This window comes from Lycium barbarum, chromosome 11 (assembly GCF_019175385.1).
Source record: "Lycium barbarum isolate Lr01 chromosome 11, ASM1917538v2, whole genome shotgun sequence".
NCBI lineage: Eukaryota > Viridiplantae > Streptophyta > Magnoliopsida > Solanales > Solanaceae > Lycium > Lycium barbarum.
Window position 1 is genome coordinate 67,087,082 of NC_083347.1, and position 26,191 is coordinate 67,113,272.

The 26,191-nt window shown below is 40.5% G+C and overlaps 1 protein-coding gene across 1 annotated transcript; it reads right to left on the reverse strand.

Moving 5' to 3' along the window:
- Nucleotides 1-22,979: 22,979 nt before the first annotated feature.
- Nucleotides 22,980-24,179, reverse strand: LOC132619874 (uncharacterized). The gene has a single exon (XM_060334641.1). The coding sequence runs from the start codon at nucleotides 24,177-24,179 to the stop codon at nucleotides 22,980-22,982; it is 1,200 nt and encodes a 399-aa protein (XP_060190624.1).
- Between the last annotated feature and the right edge of the window lie 2,012 nt (nucleotides 24,180-26,191).

Consider the following 26,191-nt stretch of genomic DNA (forward strand, 5'->3'; position numbering starts at 1 on the left):
GTTTACGGGTCGTATACCACTTTACGGTCCGTATTTCATTTTACGATCAACTGGCCAAAGTGCAAATCTGCAACTTTCCACATTTTCAGAACCTATAGTTAGTCATTATGGAGCATGACCTATCTCTTATTGCAATTGCCTTTGGAATCTTGCTTAAGGCCATCAAATGTTATTTCTTACTCGTGGAAATGTCGGATACTCGTACTCCTCGCTAGTCCATTCACTTGTGCAACAACGGAGGATTTTCCGAGGTGTAACATTCCCCCTTCCCCCCCCCCCCCCCCCCCCCCCCTTAAGAACATTCGTCCTCGAATATTATGGTTCTCGGGGATTCTATAAAAATTTCTCCAGAGTTTCCCCTATAATATGGCACTACCATCCTGTCACAACAACCCATAATAATAAGGACCAAAAGCACAAAAGGAAAACATACATACCTTATGATCTTGATATCTCATCTTGGATCTCTTCCAAGGGCTGGAATAAATGCGGGTATCTGGATCGCATACTTTCTTCCGCTTCCCATGTCATTTCCTCTCATTTACTGCTTCTCCATAAAACCTTAACTGAGGCCACTTCTTTGTTTCTAAGCTTCCGTACTTGCCTATCTAGTATGGCAATGGGTATCTCTTCATAAGTCAACATTTCTGTCACTTGTACATCATCTATTGGCACGATCCTAGTAGGATCTCCAACACATTTTCGAAGCATCGAGACGTGGAAAACTGGATGGACTGACTCCAAATCCGGAGGTAAATCTAGCTCATAGGCCACTTTGCCTATCTTTCGTACAATTTCATAAGGCCCAACGTACCGGGGACTAAGCTTCCCCTTTTTACCAAATCTCATCACACCTTTCATCGGTGACACTTTCAAGAATACCCAATCTTTCACTTGGAATTCTAAGTCTCTTCGACGATTATCCGCATAGGACTTTTGACGACTTTGAGCTGCTAACAACCGATCTTGTATGAGCTTAACCTTCTCTATGGCTTGCTGGACCAAGTCTGGCCCTATCAATTTAGCCTCTCCTGTTTCAAACCACCCAATTGGGGATCTACACTTTCGTCCATATAGAGCTTCATACGGTGCCATTTGAATGCTAGAATGATAACTATTATTGTAAGCAAACTCAATGAGTGGCAAATGATCATCCCAATTACCTCCAAAATCTATCATACATGCCCGTAACATATCTTTAAGAGTCTGAATGGTACGTTCAGCTTGTCCATCGGTCTGCGGGTGAAATGCCGTGCTCAGGCTCACTTGGGTCCCTAGACCCTCTTGGAAAGACTTCCAAAAATTTTCTATAAACTGAGTCCCTCTATCAGAGATAATAGATACTGGAACACCATGGAGTCTCACTATCTCTTTAACATAAAGCTTTGCATAATCTTCGGCCACATAGGTCGTTCTGACCGGTAAGAAATGAGATGACTTAGTGAGCCTATCTACAATCACCCATATAGAATCATACTTACGTCGAGAACGGGGTAAGCCTGCAATGAAGTCCATGTTAATCACTTCCCACTTCCAAGTTGGAATTTCTATGGCTTGCAACAATCCACCAGGCTTTTGGTGCTCGATTTGCACCTGTTGACAGTTGGGACATTGAGCTACGAATTCCGCTATATATTTCTTCATTTCATTCCACCAATATATTGACTTAAGATCATGATACATTTTCGTCGCACCTGGGTGAACAGAATAACGGGAACAATGAGCTTCTCTCAATATTTGGTGGCGTAAACCCGCCACATTGGGAACGCATAATCTGCCTCGACATCGGAGAACTCCATCTCCTGAAAGCTCAAACGATGGCTCCTCTTTCTGAGGGAGTGCATCTCTGTACTGCGTTAGCATAGGAACTTCATATTGCTGCTCTTTCACTTCCGCTACTAGCGACGAAACTGCTGAATTCTGAATAGTAGTTCCCCTGCTACCCGAGTCCACTACTCGAACTCCTAGGCTAGCTAGCTGCTGGAGCTCACGAGCCATTTCTCTCTTCTCTAGTCGTACATCACATAAACTTCCCATAGATCTGCGGCTAAGAGCATCAGCTACGACATTTGCCTTTTCGGGGTGATATAGGATATCAACATCATAATCTTTTAGCAACTCTAGCCATCGTCGTTGCCGCAAATTTAACTCCTTCTGCTTGAAGATGTACTGAAGACTCTTATGATCTGTATAAATATCCACATGGACATCATATAAATAATGTATCCATATCGTTAAAGCATGAACAACTGCGGACAATTCTAGATCGTGGGTCGGAAATTCTGCTCATGTTTCCGTAATCGCCTTGAAGCATATGCAATCACTTTACCATGCTGCATCAATACACAGCCTAGCCCAACACCTGAAACATCGCAATAAACAACATATCCCTCCAATCCCTCTGGAAGTGTCAAGACTGGGGCATAAGTCAATCTATCTTTCAACTCTTGGAGGCTACGCTCGCAAGCATCTGTCCATTGAAACTTTGCTTATTTCTGGGTCAACTTTGTGAGTGGTGCGAAAATAGAACAAAAGCTCTCAACGAATCTCCGGTAATAACCTGTTAAGCCCAGAAAGCTACGAACCTCCGTAGGAGTTATGGGCCTTGGCCAAGTCTTCACGGCCTCAATCTTTTGAATATCCACTCGGATACCATCGGCTGCAACAATATGCCCCAGAAATGTCACTGAGTTCAACCAAAACTCACATTTGGAAAACTTTGCAAATAGCTCTCAAGTTCGACGAACTCCAAGGACAGTATGCAAATGATCTGCATGTTCTGCCTCGGATCTAGAATATACCAAGATATCGTCGATAAATACAATCACAAACAGATGTAGGAAGGGCCTGAACACGTTGTTCATCAAATCCATAAACACTGCCGGTGAATTAGTTAGCCCGGATGACATTACCCGGAACTCGAAATGACTATATCCTGTTCTGAAGGCTGTCTTAGGAATATATTTCTCCCTAACTCTCACTTGGTGATACCCGGACCTCAAATCTATCTTTGAAATACATTTGGCGCCTTGCAATTGATCAAATAAGTCATCAATCCTCAGAAGGGGATATTTATTCTTAATCGTTACCTCATTCAATTGCCGATAATCGATGCACATTCTCAAGGAGCCATCTTTCTTTCGGACAAATAATACGGGTGCTACGATAGTACTAAGTTCCTCGTATGACGAGTAGGCCTATAAGATAGATGTAATGATAACAACGAAGATAGTAATAATGATGAGAATAATGTGATGATTAAGATGCCTATGGGTTATTGTATGTGTGCCTATGAAGGGCTATGATAAAACCCCAAGCTTATGATGTCGGGTAGAATGTATGTATATGAATATGTATAGAGTATGTATATGACTACGTAACGCGCGCGCACTTCTGCAGAAGGTACGGATAACCCTGAAGCCTTGGTAGGGCCAGGTATGTATGACCTTGAGCCTTGGTTGGCCAAGTATGTATGAAACATCGATCCTTTATAAAAATATCATAAATCTTACCTTAGATGTTGTAGGAACAAGCCTTGGTTGAAAATGCTGCACTTGAGAAAAACCCTAGTTCATCTCCAATGAGATTTCTTGACTTGAATGATCTTTAATGGGTTTCCTTACACTTGATTCACTTGGTTTAAGTTGTTGATCACTAATAATCCTTGAATTCTTGTGGAATAAATGTAGAGAGATGTTTTAGAGAGAAGGGGTGAAAATGTGGAAATGAAATAATAAACTTGGTCCCCTTTTTAATAACCCAAAATCTGATCTGAAATGAACAGTTGTCGAAAGTGCACAGTGGTCGTAAACCCAGTTTACGGTCCGTATTCTAGTTTACAGGCCGTATTTCGTGGACGTATTTAATCATAACAGAACCAGAAATTCAGGCTGAGACCTGGTGATTTATGAACACAGTTTACGGGCCGTATTTCAGTTTACGGTCCGTATTTTAAGTCGTATTTAACCATTCAAGCATTTGACAGAAAGTTGAAGTTTTGGAAATTGAAATACGACATAGCAGTTTACGGGCCATATACCACTTTGCGGTCCGTATTTCATTTTACGATCAACTGGCCAAAGTGCAAATCTGCAACTTTCCACATTTTCAGAACCTATAGTTAGTCATTATGGAGCATGACCAATCTCTTATTGCAATTGCCTATGGAATCTTGCTTAAGGCCATCAAATGTTATTTCTTACTCGTGAAAATGTCGGATACTCGTACTCCTCGCTAGTCCATTCACTTGTGCAACAACGGAGGATTTTCCGAGGTATAACATTCTCCCCCCCCCCCCCCCCCCCTTAAGAACATTCGTCCTCGAATGTTATGGTTCTCGGGGATTCTATAAAAATTTCGCCAGAGTTTCCCCTATAATATGGCACTACCATCCTGTCACAACAACCCATAATAACAATGCCTCACAGGGCCACAACATAATAGCAATAAAATTTGGCCACATACAACCAAAAGCACAAAAGGAAAACATACATACCTTATGATCTTGATATCTCATCTTGGATCTCTTCCAAGGGCTGGAATAAATGCGGGTATCTGGATCGCATACTTTCTTCCGCTTCCCATGTCATTTCCTCTCGTTTACTGCTTCTCCATAAAACCTTAACTGAGGCCACTTCTTTGTTTCTAAGCCTCCGTACTTGCCTATCTAGTGTGGCAATGGGTACCTCTTCATAAGTCAACTTTTCTGTCACTTGTACATCATCTATTGGCACGATCCTAGTAGGATCTCCAACACATTTTCGAAGCATCGAGACGTGGAAAACTGGATGGACTGACTCCAAATCCGGATGTAAATCTAGTTCATAGGCCACTTTTCCTATCTTTCGTACAATTTCATAAGGCCCAACGTACCGGGGTCTAAGCTTCCCCTTTTTGCCAAATCTCATCACACCTTTCATCGGTGACACTTTCAATAATACCCAATCTTTCACTTGGAATTCTAAGTCTCTTCGACGATTATCTGCATAGGACTTTTGACGACTTTGAGCTGCTAACAACCGATCTTGTATGAGCTTAACCTTCTCTATGGCTTGATGGACCAAATCTGGCCCTATCAATTTAGCCTCTCCTGTTTCAAACCACCCAATTGGGGATCTACACTTTCGTCCATATAGAGCTTCATACGGTGCCATTTGAATGCTAGAATGATAACTATTATTGTAACCAAACTCAATGAGTGGCAAATGATCATCCCAATTACCTCCAAAATCTATCATAACTGCCCGTAACATATCTTCAAGAGTCTGAATGGTACGTTCAGCTTGTCCATCGGTCTGCGGGTGAAATGCCGTGGTCAGGCTCACTTGGGTCCCTATACCCTCTTGGAAAGACTTCCAAAAATTTGCTATAAACTGAGTCCCTCTATCAGAGATAATAGATACTGGAACACCATGGAGTCTCACTATCTCTTTAACATAAAGCTTTGCATAATCTTCGGCTACGTAGGTCGTTCTGACCGGTAAGAAATGAGCTGACTTTGTGAGCCTATCTACAATCACCCATATAGAATCATACTTACGTCGAGAACGGGGTAAGCCTGCAATGAAGTCCATGTTAATCACTTCCCACTTCCAAGTTGGAATTTCTATGGCTTGCAACAATCCACCTGGCTTTTGGTCCTCGATTTTCACATGTTGACAGTTGGGACATTGAGCTACGAATTCCGCTATATCTTTCTTCATTCCATTCCACCAATATATAGACTTAAGATCATGATACATTTTCGTCGCACCGGGGTGAACAGAATAACGGGAACAATGAGCTTCTCTCAATATTGGGTGGCGTAAACCCGCCACATTGGGAACGTATAATCTGCTTCGACATCGGAGAACTCCGTCTCCTGAAAGCTCAAACGATGGCTCCTCTTTCTGAGGGAGTGTATCTCTGTACTGCATTAGCATGGGATCTTCGTATTGCCGCTCTTCCACTTCCGCTACTAGCGATGAAACTGCTGAATTCTGAATAGTAGTTCCCCTGCTACCCGAGTCCACAACTCGAACTCCTAGGCTAGCTAGCTGCTGGAGCTCATTAGCCATTTCTCTCTTCTCTGGTCGTACATCACATAAACGTCCCATAGATTTGCGGCTAAGAGCATCAGCTACGACATTTGCCTTTTCGGGGTGATATAGGATATCAACATTATAATATTTTAGCAACTCTAGCCATCGTCGTTGCCGCAAATTTAACTCCTTCTGCTTGAAGATGTACTGAAGACTCTTATGATCTGTATAAATATCCACATGGACATCATATAAATAATGTCTCCATATCTTTAAAGCATGAACCACTGCGGCCAATTCTAGATCGTGGGTCAGATAATTCTGCTCATGTTTCCGTAATTGCCTTATAGCATATGCAATCACTTTACCATGCTGCATCAATAAACAGCCTAGCCCAACACCTGAAGCATCGCAATAAACAACATATCCCTTCAATCCCTCTGGAAGCGTCAAGACTGGGGCAGAAGTCAATCTATCTTTCAACTCTTGGAAGCTACGCTCGCAAGCATCTGTCCATTGAAACTTTGCTGATTTCTGGGTCAACTTTGTGAGTGGTGCGGAAATAGAAGAAAAGCTCTCAACGAATCTCCGATAATAACCTGCTAAGCCTAGAAAGCTACGAACCTCCGTAGGAGTTGTGGGCCTTGGCCAAGTCTTCACGGCCTCAATCTTTTGACTATCCACTCGGATACCATCGGCTGCAACAATGTGCCCCAGAAATGTCACTGAGTTCAACCAAAACTCACATTTGGAAAACTTTGCAAATAGCTCTCGAGTTCGAAGAACTCCAAGGACAGTACGCAAATGATCTGCATGTTCTGCCTCGGATCTAGAATATACCAAGATATCGTCGATAAATACAATCACAAACAGATGTAGGAAGGGCCTGAACACGTTGTTCATCAAATCCATAAACACTGCCGGTGCATTAGTTAGCCCGAATGACATTACCCGGAACTCGAAATGACCATATCTTGTTCTGAAGGCTGTCTTAGGAATGTCTTTCTCCCTAACTCTCACTTGGTGATACCCGGACCTCAAATCTATCTTTGAAATACATTTGGCGCCTTGCAATTGATCAAATAAGTCATCAATCCTCGGAAGGGGATATTTATTCTTAATCGTTACCTTATTCAATTGTCGATAATCGATGCACATTCTCAAGGAGCCATCTTTCTTTCGGACAAATAATACGGGTGCTCCCCACGGGGATGAAATAGGCCTAATAAAGCCTTTATCAAGCAAGTCTTTCAACTGCTCCTTCAACTCTTTCAATTCTGCGGGTGCCATTCTATAGGGAGGAACCGATATGGGCTTAGTGCCTGGCATAACATCAATAGCAAAATCAATCTCCCGCTCGAGAGGAAGGCCTGCAAGCTCTTCCGGGAACACATCCGAAAATTCATTCACCACGGGAACTGATTCAAGACTTGGCGATTCAGCTTCTACATCTTGAACTCGCACTAGATGATAAATGCAACCTTTTGTGATCATTTTCCTTGCCTTTAGATAGGAAATAAACCTACCTTTTGGTGACGCCGTATTTCCTTTCCACTCTAACACTGGTTCTCTCGGAAATTGGAAACGAACCACTTTCATTCTACAATCAACATTGGCGTAGCAAGAAGCCAACCAATCCATGCCCATAATAACATCAAAATCCACCATTTCTAACTCATGCAAGTCAATCATGGTACGACGATCACAAATCACAATTACACAATTTCTATATACTCGGCTAGCTATTACCGATTCACCCACGGGTGTAGACACCTCAAAGGGCTTGATCGACTCCGGTTCGACTCTAAATCGACCCGCAACATACGGAGTAACATATGAAAATGTGGAACCCGGATCAATCAAAGCATATACATCATGACAGAATACCGACAATATACCTGTGACCACGTCAGGAGAAGACTCAAGATCTTGGCGTCCAGCCAAAGCATAAACACGGTGCTGAGGACCGCTAGAACTGGGAACTCTCCCTCTGCCTCTACCATGGCCGACTGGCATATGTGAACCTGGCCCCATAGGGTGTACAGACGCTGAAGACCCGGCTACCGACCCTGAAGGTTGGGTCCTACCTCTACCGTGAATTGAGGGGCAATCACGCATAATATGGCCTGGTCGACCACAGGAATAGTAAACATCTTAACCCAATCGGCATCGACCCCAATGCAACTTCCCACACTGGGAACAACGTGGTACGGGTGGCCTTACCTGACCCGAATCGTCTCTGAACTGAGACCCAGAAAAACTCTGACTCGGCCCGGAACGAGTAGACCTATCGAATCTCTGGCCTGAAAACCGTGGAGGTGCACTGGTCATAGAATAGCCTGAGTGCCTAGAAATCTGCTGTCTGTGCCCGCCTCTGAACTCACTCGTTGGACCTGAAGATCTGGCCCTCTTGCTATGACCCCATCCTGCTCGCGTTCATTTCTCTGTTGTTGTAGACTTTCTTCCAAATTCTTAGCATGGGCCTGGATGCATGCAATATCCATATTGTCCTGAAGGGACGCAGTCAAGCACCTATCCATCAAGTGTGGCCCTAGGCCTTTCACAAACCGGTGCACTCGGTTACCCATGTCCGCTACCATGGCCGAAGCATACCTAGCCAAGGAATTGAAGTGGAGACTGTACTCTAAAGCACTCATGCTACCTTGCCTCAAGTTCAAGAATTTATCGGCCCTAGCTCGCCGAACTTTTGGAGGCATATAGTGTCGGAGGAAAGCATCAACAAACTCTTGCCATACCGGGGGAGGTGCATTGGCCCCACGTAAAGCCATCCAACGTGTGTACCATTGGATCGAGACATCTCTCAGCCTATATGACGCTAGCTCCACCGATTCGGTGTCCGAAGCAAGTACCAATCGAAGCGTCCTCAACATACCATCAATAAAATCCTGAGGGTCCTCCTCTGGCTTTGATCCAAAGAATTCCGGAGGGTTCAAAGTAATGAAGTCACGGGCCCTTGCACTAACGACCCTATCACCTTGCCCTGCACTTTGCCGCTAAGTCTGGGCAGCAACCAACTGAGTAAGCTAACGTATGGCCTCTTTTACATCTTGGCCTGAAGCATCCGGTGGAGGAGCCGGAGGTGCTGGAGCTGGGGCTGAAGCTTCCTCACGCTCCTCTAATATAGGTACTGAATGGGAGGACTGAGATTGAGCTGCACTCTGGGACTCACTTTCCTCTACTACCTATGGCGGTGCTCTTTCAGCCCGCTTTTCTACAACCGTCTTGCCCTTTTGGGCTGCTGTAGCCTTTCTCTTTACAAGCATTTCTGAAATACACAACACATGGTTAAGGAACAGGAAACTCTTATATCATAGCAGTATCGCACGATTCTTATGAAGAAAGAAGGTCAATCATTCCTAAAATGCCCGTAGCTTCTTGTTTATAAGTGTGGCGCGCAACACACCCATAACCAAGACACTACTAGACACGGCTCGTAGACACACCTTAGGACTGAACCACTCTGATACCACTTTTGTCACGACCCAACTAGGGCCGCGACGAGCACCCGGTGCTAGCCCACCCGGGCACCCCTTGACTTATACTTACACTTACATCTAGGTTAGCCACATATTAAAATATACATTTCTATTCATCAATCATACTAGTCCCGTCGGACGATAACACCTTTATATCATCATTGGCATCTATGCCATGTCAATATACATAAGCCTGCACGGCTGACAAAATGATCTACAAAATATAGGCCGACAAGGCCAGACATACCTAGCCATATATACACATGTCTACGAGCCTCTAAGGAGTGTATAACAAATCATATAGGCGGTACAGTACCCCGCTATGCCCGTAATTATGCACACAAAAGAATAAGTACCCAAAAGCTATGGCTCCGAATGAGATGGAGCTCTGCGATGTAATCTCTGAGAACGTGGCTATGGATCAAGTCTGTCTCCTTGTGCACCTGCGGGCATGACGCAGCGTCCACAAACAAAAGGACGTCAGTACGAAGAATGTACTGAGTATGTAAAGCATGATCAATATCGAAATAGAAGCAATATAAGCAACATATGAAACCGCATAGGATGGGAGGCAGTAATATCATCGTCATAAGCACTTACTTGCCTTTCGTAGGGACTTTCCATTTCTAATGCGTACTTGGGTACATATATTCATATTCGTATCCGTACTCATACCCGTATCCATTTACGTATCCTCATTCACATTCGTATCATGTACATATCCTTATTCGTGATCGTACCGTATTCATATTCATTCTCATATTTATATCATACACATCATCATATCATTTACATAGCATTTACATAGCATACCTGACCCTGAAGGATCAGTGTTTCATACATACTTAGCCAACCAAGGCTCAAGGTCACACATACCTGGCCCTACCAAGGCTTCAGGGTTATATCTACCTGGCCCTACCAAGGCGTCAGGGTTATCCGTACCATCTGCAGAGGTGTGTGCGCATTACATATTCATATACATACATAGTTACATATCTTACCCGGCCTCATAAGCTCGGGGTTCCATAATAGTCATACATCGATACATATACATAATAGCTCATAAGCATCTTTACTATTATCATCTCTATCATCATCGTCATCGTTATCGTTATTACCATTATTATTGTCATCCATATCATTAATACTATTATCGTCATTCATCACATCTATCTTTATAGACTTACTCGTCATACGTGGAATTTGGTACAATCGTAGCGTATCAAGCATCGTGAGCTTACTAGCTCGAAAGATCAAAATCATCAGAAGGAATCATAGTCTTATAGAAGATTTAGACGTTTGGGCAAAGAACCATGCCTTATGAAAAAAGGGTTAGCCTTACATACCTTTCCGTTCGACTATTTATCACTTGCACGTTTTCCTTCAACGCTCGCGTTTCTACCTTCATTAAAGTCATACTATCATTAGAAATCGATAGCTAGCATACACGACTGAAATTAAAGAACATCGGACAGCATCTCCTTTATTTATACGACATTCCTCCATGGCGTATGTCAACTCCCAAATGTGAATAATACATTCCCAATACTATAACGATAGTCATTATTCATCCACATTATCCATATTCTAGACTTACTTTCAATCACCCATATCCATGGCCATAACGCACGACGACGTCCATTCACATACATTGCTCATCTCATGTTCTCAACATCATTTATAACATATTTACATCACAACACATCAAGAATCATACTTCAATTCAAACTATTTCTCAAAATGGCACTGTTCCACATTTATGACCCATTTTTCTATACCCTTCTACAATCCAAGTATTTCAACTCTCAAATACCTTGAACAACATAGAAATATCATAAATCTTACCTTAGATGTTGTAGGAACAAGCCTTGGTTGAAAATGCTTCACTTGAGAAAAACCCTAGTTCATCTCCAATGAGATTTCTTGACTTGAATGATCTTTAATGGGTTTCCTTACACTTGATTCACTTGGTTTATGTTGTTGATCACTAATAATCCTTGATTTTCTTGTGGAATAAATGTAGAGACATGTTTTAGAGAGAGGGGATGAAAATGTGGAAATGAAATTGTCACACCCTAGCAATGGTAGGGCATGACGGGCATCCGACTCTCATCAGAGTCGAGCGAACCCTTAGACATTCACTCTATTAAAACCTGTCATTTCAAAAACTTTTAAGAACATAAAATTTTTCCAAATAGAAATCATTATCTCTATAACGATTATGAAAACTTTCAATCAGTAAGTACTTTAGACCAATCTAAACCATCTAAAATACATACTCTTTTAAAATCCACAAAGGACTCAACTGACATCACTTTGTCGACACCTCGACAAACATACTACAAGACACTGTCTGCAGAAGTCTCTAAGAAGTGAACTGAACATTATGAGTCAGGACAGGGCCCTGACATACCCGTAATCATACTTATCTATACATGACTCAGCACAGCTCCAGAATGAGGTGGAACTTGCCAATCCCAGCTGACGTCCAAGCATCCTAGCTATACACTTAACCTGCCAAACAATCTGGGGCTACGGGCATGAACGCAGCGTCCCCAGGCAAAAGGACGTCAGTACGGACAATGTACTTAGTATGTAAGGTGGTAACAAATCATAATCATAATTTGATTTAGGAGAGAAGAAATCACAATCTACTCAATACCTGCAGCCTTCGCTGGAAGAAACATAAATATATACACGAAGTCTCCAAAACAATCTTTAAGTAAATAATGCAATCCAACACACATTCTTTAAGTAAATAATGCAATCCAACACACATTCTTTAAGTAAATAATGCAATCTCACACACATGCCGCTTCCGACATGTTAACAAAATGGTCCCTTCGGACAGCCGCTTCCGGCTAGTATCACAATAGTCCCTTCGGACGGCCGCTTCCGGCATAATAATGATGGCCTCTTCGGGCAGCCGCTTCCGGCTTAATAATGATGGCCCCTTCGGGCAGCTGCTTCCGGCTTAAGAATATCATAATCCAGCTGATCAGGTGGAACAATAACTATATATATGATATACAGTATGAATATGTAGTGAAGTCAAGACATGAGTCATCATAGAGTTCCTACAAATAGAAGCTGATATATATCGACTATTATCCAACGTACAAAAGATTTGAGAGGCAATAGCTCAATTACCTTAAGAATTCTAACATCAAAAAGTGAATAAGAATCTTGAATCACACTCGAAACTTATGAATATAATTACCCCAAAGCTCATATCATATGTCACTTATATCTAAGACATGCCAAAAGAAGGAAGGGACAGATTTACATACCTTTGGCGTTTATTCGTAACACAACACGTATACGCTGCCCAAAGTTTCAGCCTATATTAAGACGTCAAGAATTATGGTTAAGCTACGGGGAGATTCAAAACGTATTCTAACGTTAGTAATTCCTTTCTAGATAATTAGACGACGTTTCCCTTGTTTTCAAGCCAACCACATCACAACCAAGCCAACATTAATAACCACACGTTCAAGTGCTAATCCGAGACTACTCAATACAATATTCGAGAACGTTTCGGACAGCCCACACAACATTCCAAACAGCCCACGCAATATTCCAAACAGCCCACATTTACAACATTCAATAACGATCCACATACGACTACTACGTCTTCAAGTTATTCCTAATAGTCCGTAGCCTTAACGTTTTCATGTAAACAACTTTATAACAGCCCAACCAATATACAACACAATGCATAATCTTAATTATCATTAATCTTCCAAGTGCAACAAGATCAACAACAACGTATCCAAAATAGCCCCTAACTATTACACAAAAGATGCTCGGAATTCTTGCAAACGCTTACGAACATGTCTAGCAAACCACATACAATTCTTACACATTATTTCATATCTTCTTTTCATCTAATTTCAGCAAAATATAACAGCAACCACACGTTAACAACATCACTTATTCATAGCCATGAAACTACACTAATATCGCAATGATCTTTACAACAGCCCCCAAAACCAATTCAACTTCAACTTTAACCATTTAATTCCTTCATTCTCATCATAAAATTCATAACAACAACAGCCAAAATACTAAATAAAATCAGTTCATCATTTGCGCATAACATAGCCCCATACGGCTAGAACAACTTTCCAACATCAACATACATAATTTCCTACATGCAACTCACATCTATACATTCAAAACACGTCCAAATCACCCCTAAAACAGCCCCTACGGCTTCAACAATATTCCAACACCAACATTCATAATTTCATACATGCAATGCACATTTACATATTCACAACAAGCTCACATCCCTACCAAAACGTGTAGAAGGTGATCAGCCCTTACCTTAGCAACTTGACTTCTCAACTTGACTAGAATTTGTGAATTGAAATAATAATTGTTCTTGCTGCCCTAGGACCAATCCCACGTTGATATGCACCTTCCAACGGGTTGAAATGCCTTGGAAAAATATTTTTTTGGATCAACAATCAAGAGCTCAAGTTCAGCCATGGCCGTGAGCTCACAAGAGCATCCATGGCATGTTTGTGGTTTCTCCTTCGATTGAAACATAATGGTGAATCTGTAGAACACTTTTAGGGATTTAATGGGGTAAAAGAAGAAGGGCTGGCCGTTCTTGGTGGTGGAGTTGCCATGGCTGGCCGTGGCTCTCTCCTTTTTAGGGCTTGAGAGCTTCTCTCTCTAAGTTCTAGTTGGTGGAAGATGATATGGTGATAAATGACTTGTTTTAGTCATCCAAGATGATGTTTATGGGCAACATAATGCTCCCTCACGTGTCCACTAAGAAATGTCCTCCTTCAAGATCAGATTTTTGTTTAATAATGCCTCCCACTATCAATTGTCACTAATACACAAATCAGTTTTTTTTTTTTTTTTTGGGAAGTGTTGAAATGCCCATCTCTCTCCCTAATTTCGAATTTTTTATGAAGTGTGGAAGTATGAGTCATCCACTAGCATGCTTTCATAAAATAATGAATTGTCAATATTAAAATGAGTAATAGCCTTATTTTAGATGACTTTGAGTCATCACTAGGCATTGGCACGTTAATGTTCCTCTTGGCTCATTGTTGCCACTAATTTTTAATTAACACCACAATTAAGTAGTTCTTAATCTCCAATAATATTTTTATACTAAGTAAAATTTATGAACAATTAGTTCTAATTTAGAAATTAAAAATTTGAAGGTTTCTATTTCGTGTCCGGGAAGGGTTCCGTCTTTAACTCACGTCGATTCCTTCACGAATAACTCGACGTATAAAAATACGGAGTCTAACGGAAATAATAAACTTTGTCCCCTTTTTAATAACCCAAAATCTGATCTGAAATGAACAGTTGTCGAAAGTGCACAGTGGTCGTAAACCCAGTTTACGGTCCGTATTCTAGTTTACGGGCCGTATTTCGTGGACGTATTTAATCATAACAGAACCAGAAATTCAGGCTGAGACCTGGTGATTTATGAACACAGTTTACGGGTCGTATTTTAGTTTACGGTACGTATTTCAAGTCGTCTTTAACCATTCAAGCATTTGACAGAAAGTTGAAGTTTTGGAAATTGAAACACGACATGGCAGTTTACGGGCCGTATACCACTTTACGGTCCGTATTTCATTTTACGATCAACTGGCGAAAGTGCAAATCTGTAACTTTCCACATTTTCAGAACCTATAGTTAGTCATTATGGAGCATGACCTATCTCTTATTGCAATTGCCTTTGGAATCTTGCTTAAGGCCATCAAATGTTATTTCTTACTCGTGGAAATATCGGATACTCGTACTCCTCGCTAGTCCATTCACTTGTACAACAACGGAGGATTTTCCGAGGTGTAACAAAAACACCCATAACTCCCTACTCCTATGTCGTATTGATGAACGGTTTGTTGCGTTGGAAACTAGACCCGACGAACTTCATTTTAGGCTTTTAAAACACCTTAAAACTTTTGATATTCCCAGAGATATACCCCTCCAAAGTTGGCCCAAAATTCTGTCCAAAATTCTGCCAACTTTTTTCAAATTTTCGACAACTTATTTTCTTCAATTTGTTTGGTCCCGAAATCGTCCGAAACTCTCCATACATGATATTTATCATTAATCATACTTGATAATGGTCATGTCCTTTAGTTCCAAGGTTGTCCTTCCCGGTTATGACTTATGAGATCGTAATTCATCATTTACTTCATTGTTACGTACTTCCCATGGCTTGTACCTTCCAAAACTTCATGGGACGTATCCGATACTCCATTAGTACAGTGAAGTACGTGGCACACTCATGCTCTAAAAGTGCGAGGTGTAACACTCATGCAATTAACAAAAATTCAATTGTAATCAATTTTGGCATTAATTGCAAGTATATCCAAATAAAACATAAAACTCTGGCGTAATTGATTTTCTATTTAATTAATCAATTTTCTTGATTTAACGGAGTAAAATATTTGTTAATTTAATAGCTTCAAACAATTAATTAAATAATTGCTTTAAACTATTTTGAATTGATTTTGACAAATATACTTATATTTTATGAAAAATATGCAAAATACTTAAAATGACCTACAATATATATTTGAAACTATTTTCCCCAATGAAATGGCAAAATGTTATCGGAAATGTCACGACCCAAACCGATGAGTCGTGACGAGTGTCTGGCCCCTAGTGACCAAACACCTCTATACTCATATCTGAACATCAAGGGCCCATAAGTAACACACACTGATCTCATATTGCCTCATGAAAGGGTGACCTCATGAACTGTGCACAATCTGTATATATATGTATATATATATATATATATATACACACACACACACATGCTGAAAGAACAGTGCAAGCCAACTAGGCCGCTATATATACTGTACACAAAAGAATAAAAGCCGACAAGGCTACATCATCTGACATATACATATAACTGTCTACAGACCTCTACTAGAGTATAATGCTTTGGAAAGGATGGTACGGGGCCCCGTTATACCCATATGCATATACATCGCAAAAGAATAGCATACCAAAAAAGACTGCAGCTCTGGATCAAATGGAGTGCACTGACCACTGCAGGATATAGAGGTCTTACCGGGCTGGACCACCTACTTGTCTACCTGAACCTGCAGGCATGAACGCAGCCCCCCCGGGCAATAGGGGAGTCAGTACGGATAATGTACTGAGTATGTAAGGCATAAGAGTAATATAAGCATAAGCATAAGAGTCATGAACGGAATCTGAAACTCAAAGGCCAAACTAATGGTCTGCATAGATTTGTATGAACAATATATGTAAGACTGGGAATCTGAAAGTATCTGCATAAATCTGTATAACTGACAATGCCTCTGTGGGCTTATAACAAGCTCTCAATGATAATCATGCTCGTGTATATATAGGTCATAGTGCTGAGGAACATTTAGCCCGATCCATTATCTCATATCCCATCGGCCTCTCTACGGCCATCATCATCATCATCATATACATTGCTGCGGAACGTGCAGCCCGATCCATATATCATCATCATGATGCACCAACTGATCAGGTAGTAATGCGTATATAATGCCTATCCCTTTCCCCATACCCCATATACATATAATATTCGTGTATATAACACCTTCTGGTCACGGGTCAATATACATATATATATGAATGTAATGCATGTGTAAACTGAATACATAGAATTCTCGGAGTGACATAAGGTCGTACTATCTCTGATGAACGTCTTTTGGGCTAACATCATCCACACAAGAAATCTCAAGACCCATGAACAGAAGGAACAATCATAAAAGGGGTATAGGAACATCAAATACTGAAGTACTCCTAGTGCTTCTAAGAGTATAGTAATATGGAAGCTCGTTTAATCGCTTGTTGGCTCATAACATAGGATCATGCCAAAATGAAGAAGGAATAGCCTGAACATACCTTATCGTCTTCTTAATCACTTAAGGTTCTCCTTCCAAGTTCACAAAGTCTACCTTCAAGAGGAATTACACTAAGGTTAAGTCTTGGAAAACACTCTTAAGCTCAATCTAGCATAATTAACGAGGTAACGAAATTTGGGGAGCACTTCCCCTATTTTATCAACTTTCACCATATGCCAAAACAACTCCCAACAACAATAACAATAATCCATAACATCACAATCAAGAATTCATATTCAATTAAATCCCAAGTCTAGCCAAAATCCCCTTTTTATGTCCACTCAAAGTCATCTTCTTCATTACACCATACATGGCTTCTCCACTTTCATTCTTTTCCTTTCTAAGGGGTACTAAACCTTTATATCAAATCAACCATAAGAATAATATGGGAAACATACCTTGTAATCAAAGAACTTCACTTCACTCAACTTCCTCCAAGCTCACATTCACCACAACTTTGAGGAAAACCAAGAACAATCACCTTCCTTGGATCACCTTTGGGTTTTGATGTTGATTCTCTCCTTGGATGATATGGAAAGGTGAGAAGGGTTTGGTAACCTCCAAAAGCTCTCATGAAGACTCTAGAAAGGTAGGGAAATAAGTGTGGAAGGGTGGAAGTGAGTTTGGGGTCGTTTGGGTTTTAAAAAGATGGCCAAATCACACCCCAACGCACTTAGCGAAGAGTATGCGGCCTAGCACACTCCACCCTTGGCTTGGGGAGTATCTTGGGCAGAAATTACAGCCATTTTGGCAAGTTGGCATCTAGTGTGCGGGTCAGCACATTGAGTGTGGTACTGCACACTGCCCACTTTCTCCCGATTTCGCGAAAATGCAATCTTTTCGATTCGTTTGATCTCCAGTCATTATGGAACCTTCTTGGTATTTGTATAGAACTTCATTAACCATCTAAGGGACATCATATCTCTTCCTAAAGGTGATGCTAGGCAACGCATAGCTATACGAAATTTCCCAAAACATGGCTCAACCTTAACTTTCTCCGACAAACTTACTTCTTTAGCCTCAAATGCCTTCAAAATCTTAATTAGGATCATCAAACCTCCTTCTTAACCTTAAAATGGCTTCATGTCCACTTTAGGGTTTACATTGGCATGTTCGTAATGCGAGTGACACAAAATTCCAAGGTGTAACAGGAATAGTTTTTGTAAAAATAATTTTGATTTATAAAATCCATATTTTACTCTGTTTGAGATTCAAGAACTCCGAATGATTAAATAAAATTATTGGAGGGCCAAAATAAGGTGTCAATAAAGGGTTAAAACAAGTGTTAAGGAAGCATCGTGAGGATTGGAGGTTAAACGAATTGAAGATGTTAGAACCTGTACTTTCAGAATAAAAACTAGGAGTGCTTAAAATGCTAAGGAGGTCGTATTTTAAGGTGTCTGAAGTTTTTAATAGTCATATGTTAAGTTTTGAAGTCAAGCGAGTTGTAAAACAAAAGTCGGCAAAAGTTGTCGCAAGTTACGTTTATAAGCTTACTGAAATTTGGGTCAGATGTCATTGAATATTTATCCCAATATACTTGGATTTATGGGGTAATACTCCCACCATATCGAAGGTCTACAAGCCTTGTTTCCAACACATTAAACCGTTTGTCGATACGACGTCAGAGTAGAAAGATATTCACGTTTTTGCGAGATTACGCATGCAGCCCCTTGGGACCCACTTGAGGCGGTGGAAACTTATCCTCTTATATATAGGAAGTGGAAGCCCATTTTCACCTCATTATTCGACCCAAACTAACCATACACCTCTCTAAAAAATTCTCTAAGAGTTCTCCCATGTCTCAAGAGTGAATCCAAATGTAAATCACCTAAATCAAGTGTCGGAATCCCATGGGTCTAGTAGATCATAGTTTTATCGCGTTGTGCTTGTGTTGGTTGTTCTTCCAAGTTGAGGCAGCATAAGAAAAGACTTGTTCTTGCTGGATTAACGTAAGATTCTACTTCTCCTATATGTATTTGAGTTCATACAAGTTGTAGCTAGAATGTTTGGTTGAGAACTTGTGAAATAAAGGTCGTTTACATTAAGCCAATGCAATTTATCATAGTTAAGTGATTTAATGAAGTGAATATATACATTAATTAACCATGATTAAGCTATAGTTGTATATATTCAAACACATGTCATTCATCTATTACTTTGGTGTAATCGAATGTGGATAAATTTTTACCTAGAGCAAAGCATGAGTAGAGGTCTCTAAAATTATCATATTAAAAATTTTAAAATTGATTTGTGTTTTTTTTTTTTATAAGCCATCCACCTAGTCTTTCACTTCCCGTGGTGGTGGGGGGTTTGGCATGGACCCCTACCATGTTTATTTTCGGCAAAAGATACGTTACAGGTGGGAGGGGGACTTAAAGCCAATACCTCCATAACAAATGAAACTTGATACACTGAAAAGATAAATCCTAAGGACCAACTAAATGCAATGATCAAGAATGGAAATTCAGGGACTCTGTCTTTACACAAGAAGATGAACATGTCATCCTGAGTAATTCTTAGAATAAAAAGCCCGTCTTTGTGCAATATTGACAAACATCTTGATGACCAATAGCTAGCCAGGTCCATACGAGAAGGCTTTAAGCAAAAAATGGGCGTCATTATGGAAACTGAAATTGATTCCTCTTTACCCTGAATCTGAAATTTGGCATGTTGTCCTGGTCACTTTTCAGTAACGATTTCATCTGATTAGGCAAGACCAAAGCACTAGTGAAGAGGGCCTGTACATTGTTAGCAACAGCGTGATTTGCCAGAGCATCAGCTACAGTGTTAGCTTCCCTATAGCAATGCACGATGCTATAGTTTCCTTTGCACATTTCCTCCTTAATGTTGATAATGATATCCATCATTTGCCAAAGAGTGTTGGAGTTCCCATTGATCATATTAACCAATATCATTGAGTCGGACTCAATAATAACATTATCAATACGATTTATAGTGCACCATTGCAGACCCTTGAGAATATCCATTCCTTCGGCATTATTGTTTGTACCAATTCCAAAGTGAAAAGAAAATGCCATTGACATGTCCCCATTATGATTTCTAAGTATACCACCACCTGCAGATTTTCCAGGATTGCCTTTACTGCATCCATCTGTATTAAGCTTAAGAAACTTATCAGGAGGTTTCTTCCACTTGATCATAGTAGAAGTTATGAGGGGTCTGGCAGCCTCTACCTTAGTACATATAGTATGCCAGTTTCCTTTAAAATTAGCTCCTGGATACTGGCTATTGAGAATTAGGGAGGTCAACCAACAAGTTCTGTCAATGATCGTACGAGGTGAAGCTCTGGTTCCTTCATATCTGCTAGAGCATCTACTCTTCCAAATTTCCCAACATAGAATGGAGGGGAGGCACTGTAAAATAGTTTCTTGGATAGGATTTTTGGCCTTGGCAAGCCACCAGCTCAATAAAAGAGCCCTGAGATTGTTGTTATTAATGTTGATTCCACAAGCATTGCCGAAGTACCTCCAAATATTGATCATTTCACCCTTAACAAAAAGGTGCTCAGCATCCTCCAAGTTTCCTGTTCTACAGCAGTAGCAATTAGAAGGACCTGGGATGTGAAATTTCTTTTGAATTTGGTCATCAGTGGCTAGTTTATTGTAAAGCAACCTTATCATGAAAAAGGATGCTTTAAAGGGGATCTTAGGATGCCAGATCTTCTTTGATGTTAGCATTTCAGTGCCAGCATTGGCAAGAATTTTCCTTGCAGATTTACAGGTGAATATTCCTGAGGGTTCAGCAGTCCATATCGCATAATCATCCTTTGTGGTGTCAAACTTAATACCAACAATGGTATTAACAATATTGATTGGTAAATGTCTTCTCAACTCATGTTCTTTCCACCTATCACCTTCCATATAGTCACTTGCTTTGATTCTGAAGGCAGTGTTTCCAAGTTGAGTGTAGTTGGCCAGAGATCCCATCCCTGTCCAGTTGTCCCACCAAAAGGAAACTTGCCCCTTTCCTATTTTCCACAAAATATGTTGCTCACATACTTTTTTGCTGTCCATGAGTCTCTTCCATGTGTGGGATTGTCCCTTTCTCCATCTGCAGTTAATGATGTTCGATCTTTTACAATACTTGGCTTCCAGGAAGTCCCTTAATAAGGATCTCTTGGATCTGAATTTCCACCAATTCTTGATGGCAACAACATCACAAAAACTCTGTATGTGTCTAAAACCTGCTCCCCCTTCTGAGTTGGGTTTGCATAAATTTTCCCATGATCTCCAATGATACTTTCGCTTAACCTCATTGCTTCCCCAGAAAAAATTAGCTAAGATTTTTTCCATCTGCTCAATGGTACCTTTGGGAGGTTGGAGGACAGAAATAATATGTAATGGTAAGGCTGTAAGCACTGATTTTATCAAAGTTGCTTTGCCTCCGGTGGAAAGTGTCTTGGCTTGCCATCTTGTCACTCTGTTAGAGACATTTTTCACCAAACCACTGAAATATTCTATCAACTTCTTTCTAGTATACATGGGGCAACCCAAGTATGTGAAGGGAAGTGTCATTCTCTGGAAACCAGTGATATGCCTGATGTCTGCTATGAAATGGCTTGCAGCTTTAGGATGAACCAAAAAACCTGACTTGTTCTTGTTGATGATCTGGCCTGATATCTTCTCATAAGTTTCCAGTCTCTGCATCATCATGATTAGTGATAGTGGATCACCTGAGGAAAAAAGAATAGTGTCATCAGCATAACATAAATGAGTAATTATGGGTCCCTTTTTGTCACTGTGAAAAGGGATAAAAGTATCATACAGAAGATTATCAAGTAGCTTGGTTAATAATTCTGAAGCAATAACAAATAGATAAGGTGAGAGACGATCTCCCTATTTAAGACCCCTGGTGGAGTTAAAAAATCCATGTCTGGTCCCATTGATATTGATTGAATACCAGTTGTTAGACAGTGTTCTCCAGACCATCTGAATCCATTTCTCAGAGAATCCCAATTTTTTGAAAACTTTACAGAGGAAATCCCAAGAAACTCTATCATAAGCTTTTGACATATCTAATTTCATGGTGATGTTGGCATTAGGATTATCCTTCGTGAGGTTATGAATCATCTCATGGGTCAGAGTAATGTTGTCAGTGATGGCTCTTCCAGCAATGAAGCCAGTTTGGTTGGGTGAGACAATTTTATCAATGACTTTGGTAAGCCTATTGCTAATCAATTTAGAAATAATTTTGCACGAAACGTTGCTCAAACTGATTGGCCTAAGGTCTGAGAAGCTTTGAGGTTGATCCACCTTAGGAATAAGGATCAAGTTAGAATGAGAAATGGATCTAGGGATGGTGGCTCCTTTGAAAAAATCCAGGACCATCTCATGAAGATCATTAGCAATGATGTCCCAGCATTGTTTGTAAAGAGTTCCATTCACCCCATCTGGGCCAGGGGCGCTGTCTGAACTCATGCTAAAAACCATATTTTTTAGTTCTTGCAAGGAAGGAAGATCAGTCAGCATATTATTATCATCAGCAGTGATAACATTTTTTAAGCAATTCATAACATTGTTGTCTTCCAAGGTGTCCTCTTTGGTAAACTATTTTTGAAAGAATTGAATTGATTCATCGATAATTTCATTCGGATTGTCTAGCCAGCTCCCATCCTCCTTCTTGATTTTGTTGAGCATGAGCCTCCTTCTTCTGGATTTGATCACTGAGTGGAAGAACTTAGTATTGAGGTCACCTTCCTCAAACCATTTAGTTCCAGCCTTTTGTCTCCAGAATTCTTCCTCTTGCTTGTTGTGTCTGATAAGTAAGGCATTAGCTTCATTGAGATGCATTCTGCTGACATCAGTAGTGTTGACAATGCATATCTTCTCTAAATCAGCCACTTTCTTTTCCATGGTCTTTGTGTTTTCAAATATGTCACCCAAGCAGTTTCTAGACCACCAAGAAAGTTTACTGCAAGTATTCTTCAATTTCAAGTGGAATTTCCACATCGGCGATCCAGAAAAGTCCTCTTGCCAAGCTTGTTGCACAACATCCATGAAGGTATCATCTTTGGTCCACAGGTTTAGGAATTTAAAATATTTCTTTGGGTTAATTATATTGTTGGAAGCAGTGATAAGCATTGGTGCATGGTCAGACCCAGTTCTCACTAGGTGAGTGATAGTGGTGCCATTACATTGGTCAATCCATTCTTGATTGGCAAGCACCCTATCAAGTCTCTTCCAGATTCTCTTGTCGGGGGCCCAACCATTGCACCAGGTGAAGGTAGAACCACTATATCCCATATCAATGAGATCACTGTCACAGATACATTCAAGTAGAGGCAAGCTTTCTTTCATGTTATGTTGTATCCCGCCTCTCTTCTCACTAGGATCCAGAATACAATTGAAATCTCCCATCACCATCCAAGGGCCTGTCTGGTTACTGGAAATCGACCTTAATTCATTCCAAAGTTGCTCTCTAAGTTGAACATCACATTTGGCATATACAATGGTAATTGTGATAACTACATCATCATACTTAATCTGGCAGGTGAGGTGTTGCTCATGATCCACAATAATAGTGCAGTTGTACTCCTCCTCACAGAAGAGCCATATCTTATTGGAGGAGTTTGCATAGCTAAAATGGAAGCCCATCCTTCTTCTAAATTTTTCAAGCTTATCCATTCTGCTAAAAGGTTCTTGGACAGCAATAAAGCCAAGATTATATTGTCTTTTGAGTTGTTTAAGTCTGTCGAAGGCACCATTTGAAGTGATGCCTCTTATATTCCAACAGAGGGACTTAATCATTAAAAACTGGTTGAGTAGGTCTTTTTGGTCCTTGAGGGTCTCAAAGACATTTGTTGGTTGTTGTTGGTTACTTTCCTTGTGTAAGGTTTTCCAAAGTCCTTATTGGTTTGATCTCCTCTAGGGGAGAGGTGTATCTTCTCAGTGATATCTCCAAATGCCTTGTCAATATCACTCCTTTGAAGCTCATGCCCATTTATAGTAGTGTTGAGAGTATCAACCACAAAATCACTATCATATTCCTCATCTTCATCTTCTTATTCACCTTCAGAGTCCTCAGGGTCAGAAGCTGAGTCATAATTGGATTCATCCGATTCATCCCCAAGATGGTCATATTCTAACTCATCATCAGAGATGGAGTCACCTGCAGGTTGATTTATTTTTTCAATATCTCGATCCTCATTTTGTATGTTTCCCTGATGTTTGTTTTTGTTGTGCTTCTTGGTTGTGGCAAGGTTTAGTTAAGGTTGATTTTTTGTTTCAATACCTTGATTTTCATTTTGGTTGATTCCCTGATGCTTGTTCTGGTTTTGCTTGTTGGCTATCGTAAGGTTTGGTTTTGTGGTCACTGTCAAGCTCTTTTTTTTTCTTGGACACTTGGAACTTCCTGCTCAGTTTGTATGTTGTTGTTCTTTGAAGGAACATTGTTGCTTTGTAGTTGGTTCCGTGGTTTTTGACCTTTGGTTTTGTGCTCAGTGGTTTGGGAAGTGGTATTCTGCTTCTGAATGTGTTTAGCCCCTTTGTTGGTTGGAATTGTCTTGTTATTTTCTTTCTCCTTCTGGTTACCATGCTTGTCAATCTTGCTAGTATCCTCTTTGGTATTTTTAGGTATAGTACCAAGTACTTCTTGATTATCCTGGCCTTTTCCTTTGTCTCTAGCTTGTTTCCCATTAGTATGGCCATTTCCCCTATCAATCTGTTGGTTTGTGCTTCTGGCCTGATTTTGCTCTTGATTATCCTTCCATTTTTCATTCTTTTCATTCTTCTTTGGTTGTTTATCAGTTGTCTGTTTAACCTGTTTAGGGCTGTTCGCCTGATGATTAGTCTTCTTCGGCTTGCCTTTTCGATTCACAGTTGTGAAACCATCATCCTCATCAGTTGTCTCATTTATTTCAACTTCATTTGCAATCTGTTCATCTTGCTCCTTTTGTTTCTTGATAGATCTGCATTGTGCAAGGTTATGTCCTTGTAGTTTACAATGTGTGCAATATCCAGGAGCCCCTTCATATTCAATCTTTAGCCATTTGCCATCATCAGTCCCATCCAACCTTTTGAAACCCAACCAAATCTCATTGAGTTCCGGTTTTAGTAGGTCAATTTCCACCTTGATTTTTGCCACATTCCCCCTAGATTTAGAATATGTCGCTTGATCTGGTGCTACAGCAGTTCCAACTGGAGAAATGAGTTTCGACACAACATCCCATCTAAAAAGATGCCAAGGTAGCTGATGAATGAGAATCCAAACCGGAACTATGGATGTTTCTACCTCAGGCTTAAAATCAGGCGACCACTTTAAGATTTTCATTGGGTTGTCACCGAAGTGCAGGAAAGTTTTAAATGCTATGTGGTTGTAGTCCACTTGATTACCGAAGTCCAGGTAAACATGATTATAATTATAGTATGCAACTTTGACTTTGGTTTTGAGGTGGTATTGGGTAGCTAGTGTATTCCTGATTTCTTCCATGGAGGGTTTACCCCTCAGAAATTTTCCAACTATAGTGAATTTACAATCCTCGGCAAGGTTAACAAAATAGTCTTGCGCTGACAAATAAATCGCTGGTTTACCTAAATGAGTCCCGTATGAAACCTCCACCGGAGTGATCTTTTTGCTGTCCTCGACCAAATTGGTATAAACAGCAGCAGCAAAGGTTGGAGACATCTGAAGTAGATGATTTATTGTTGATTTTCGAATTGGGGTTTGCATTTTGGGGGTTCTGGTTTTGATTGGTGTTAGTTTGGTTATTGGACTGTTTTTTGGAAGATTCTGCCTTGTTTAGTTCCTCTGATTTGTGTTG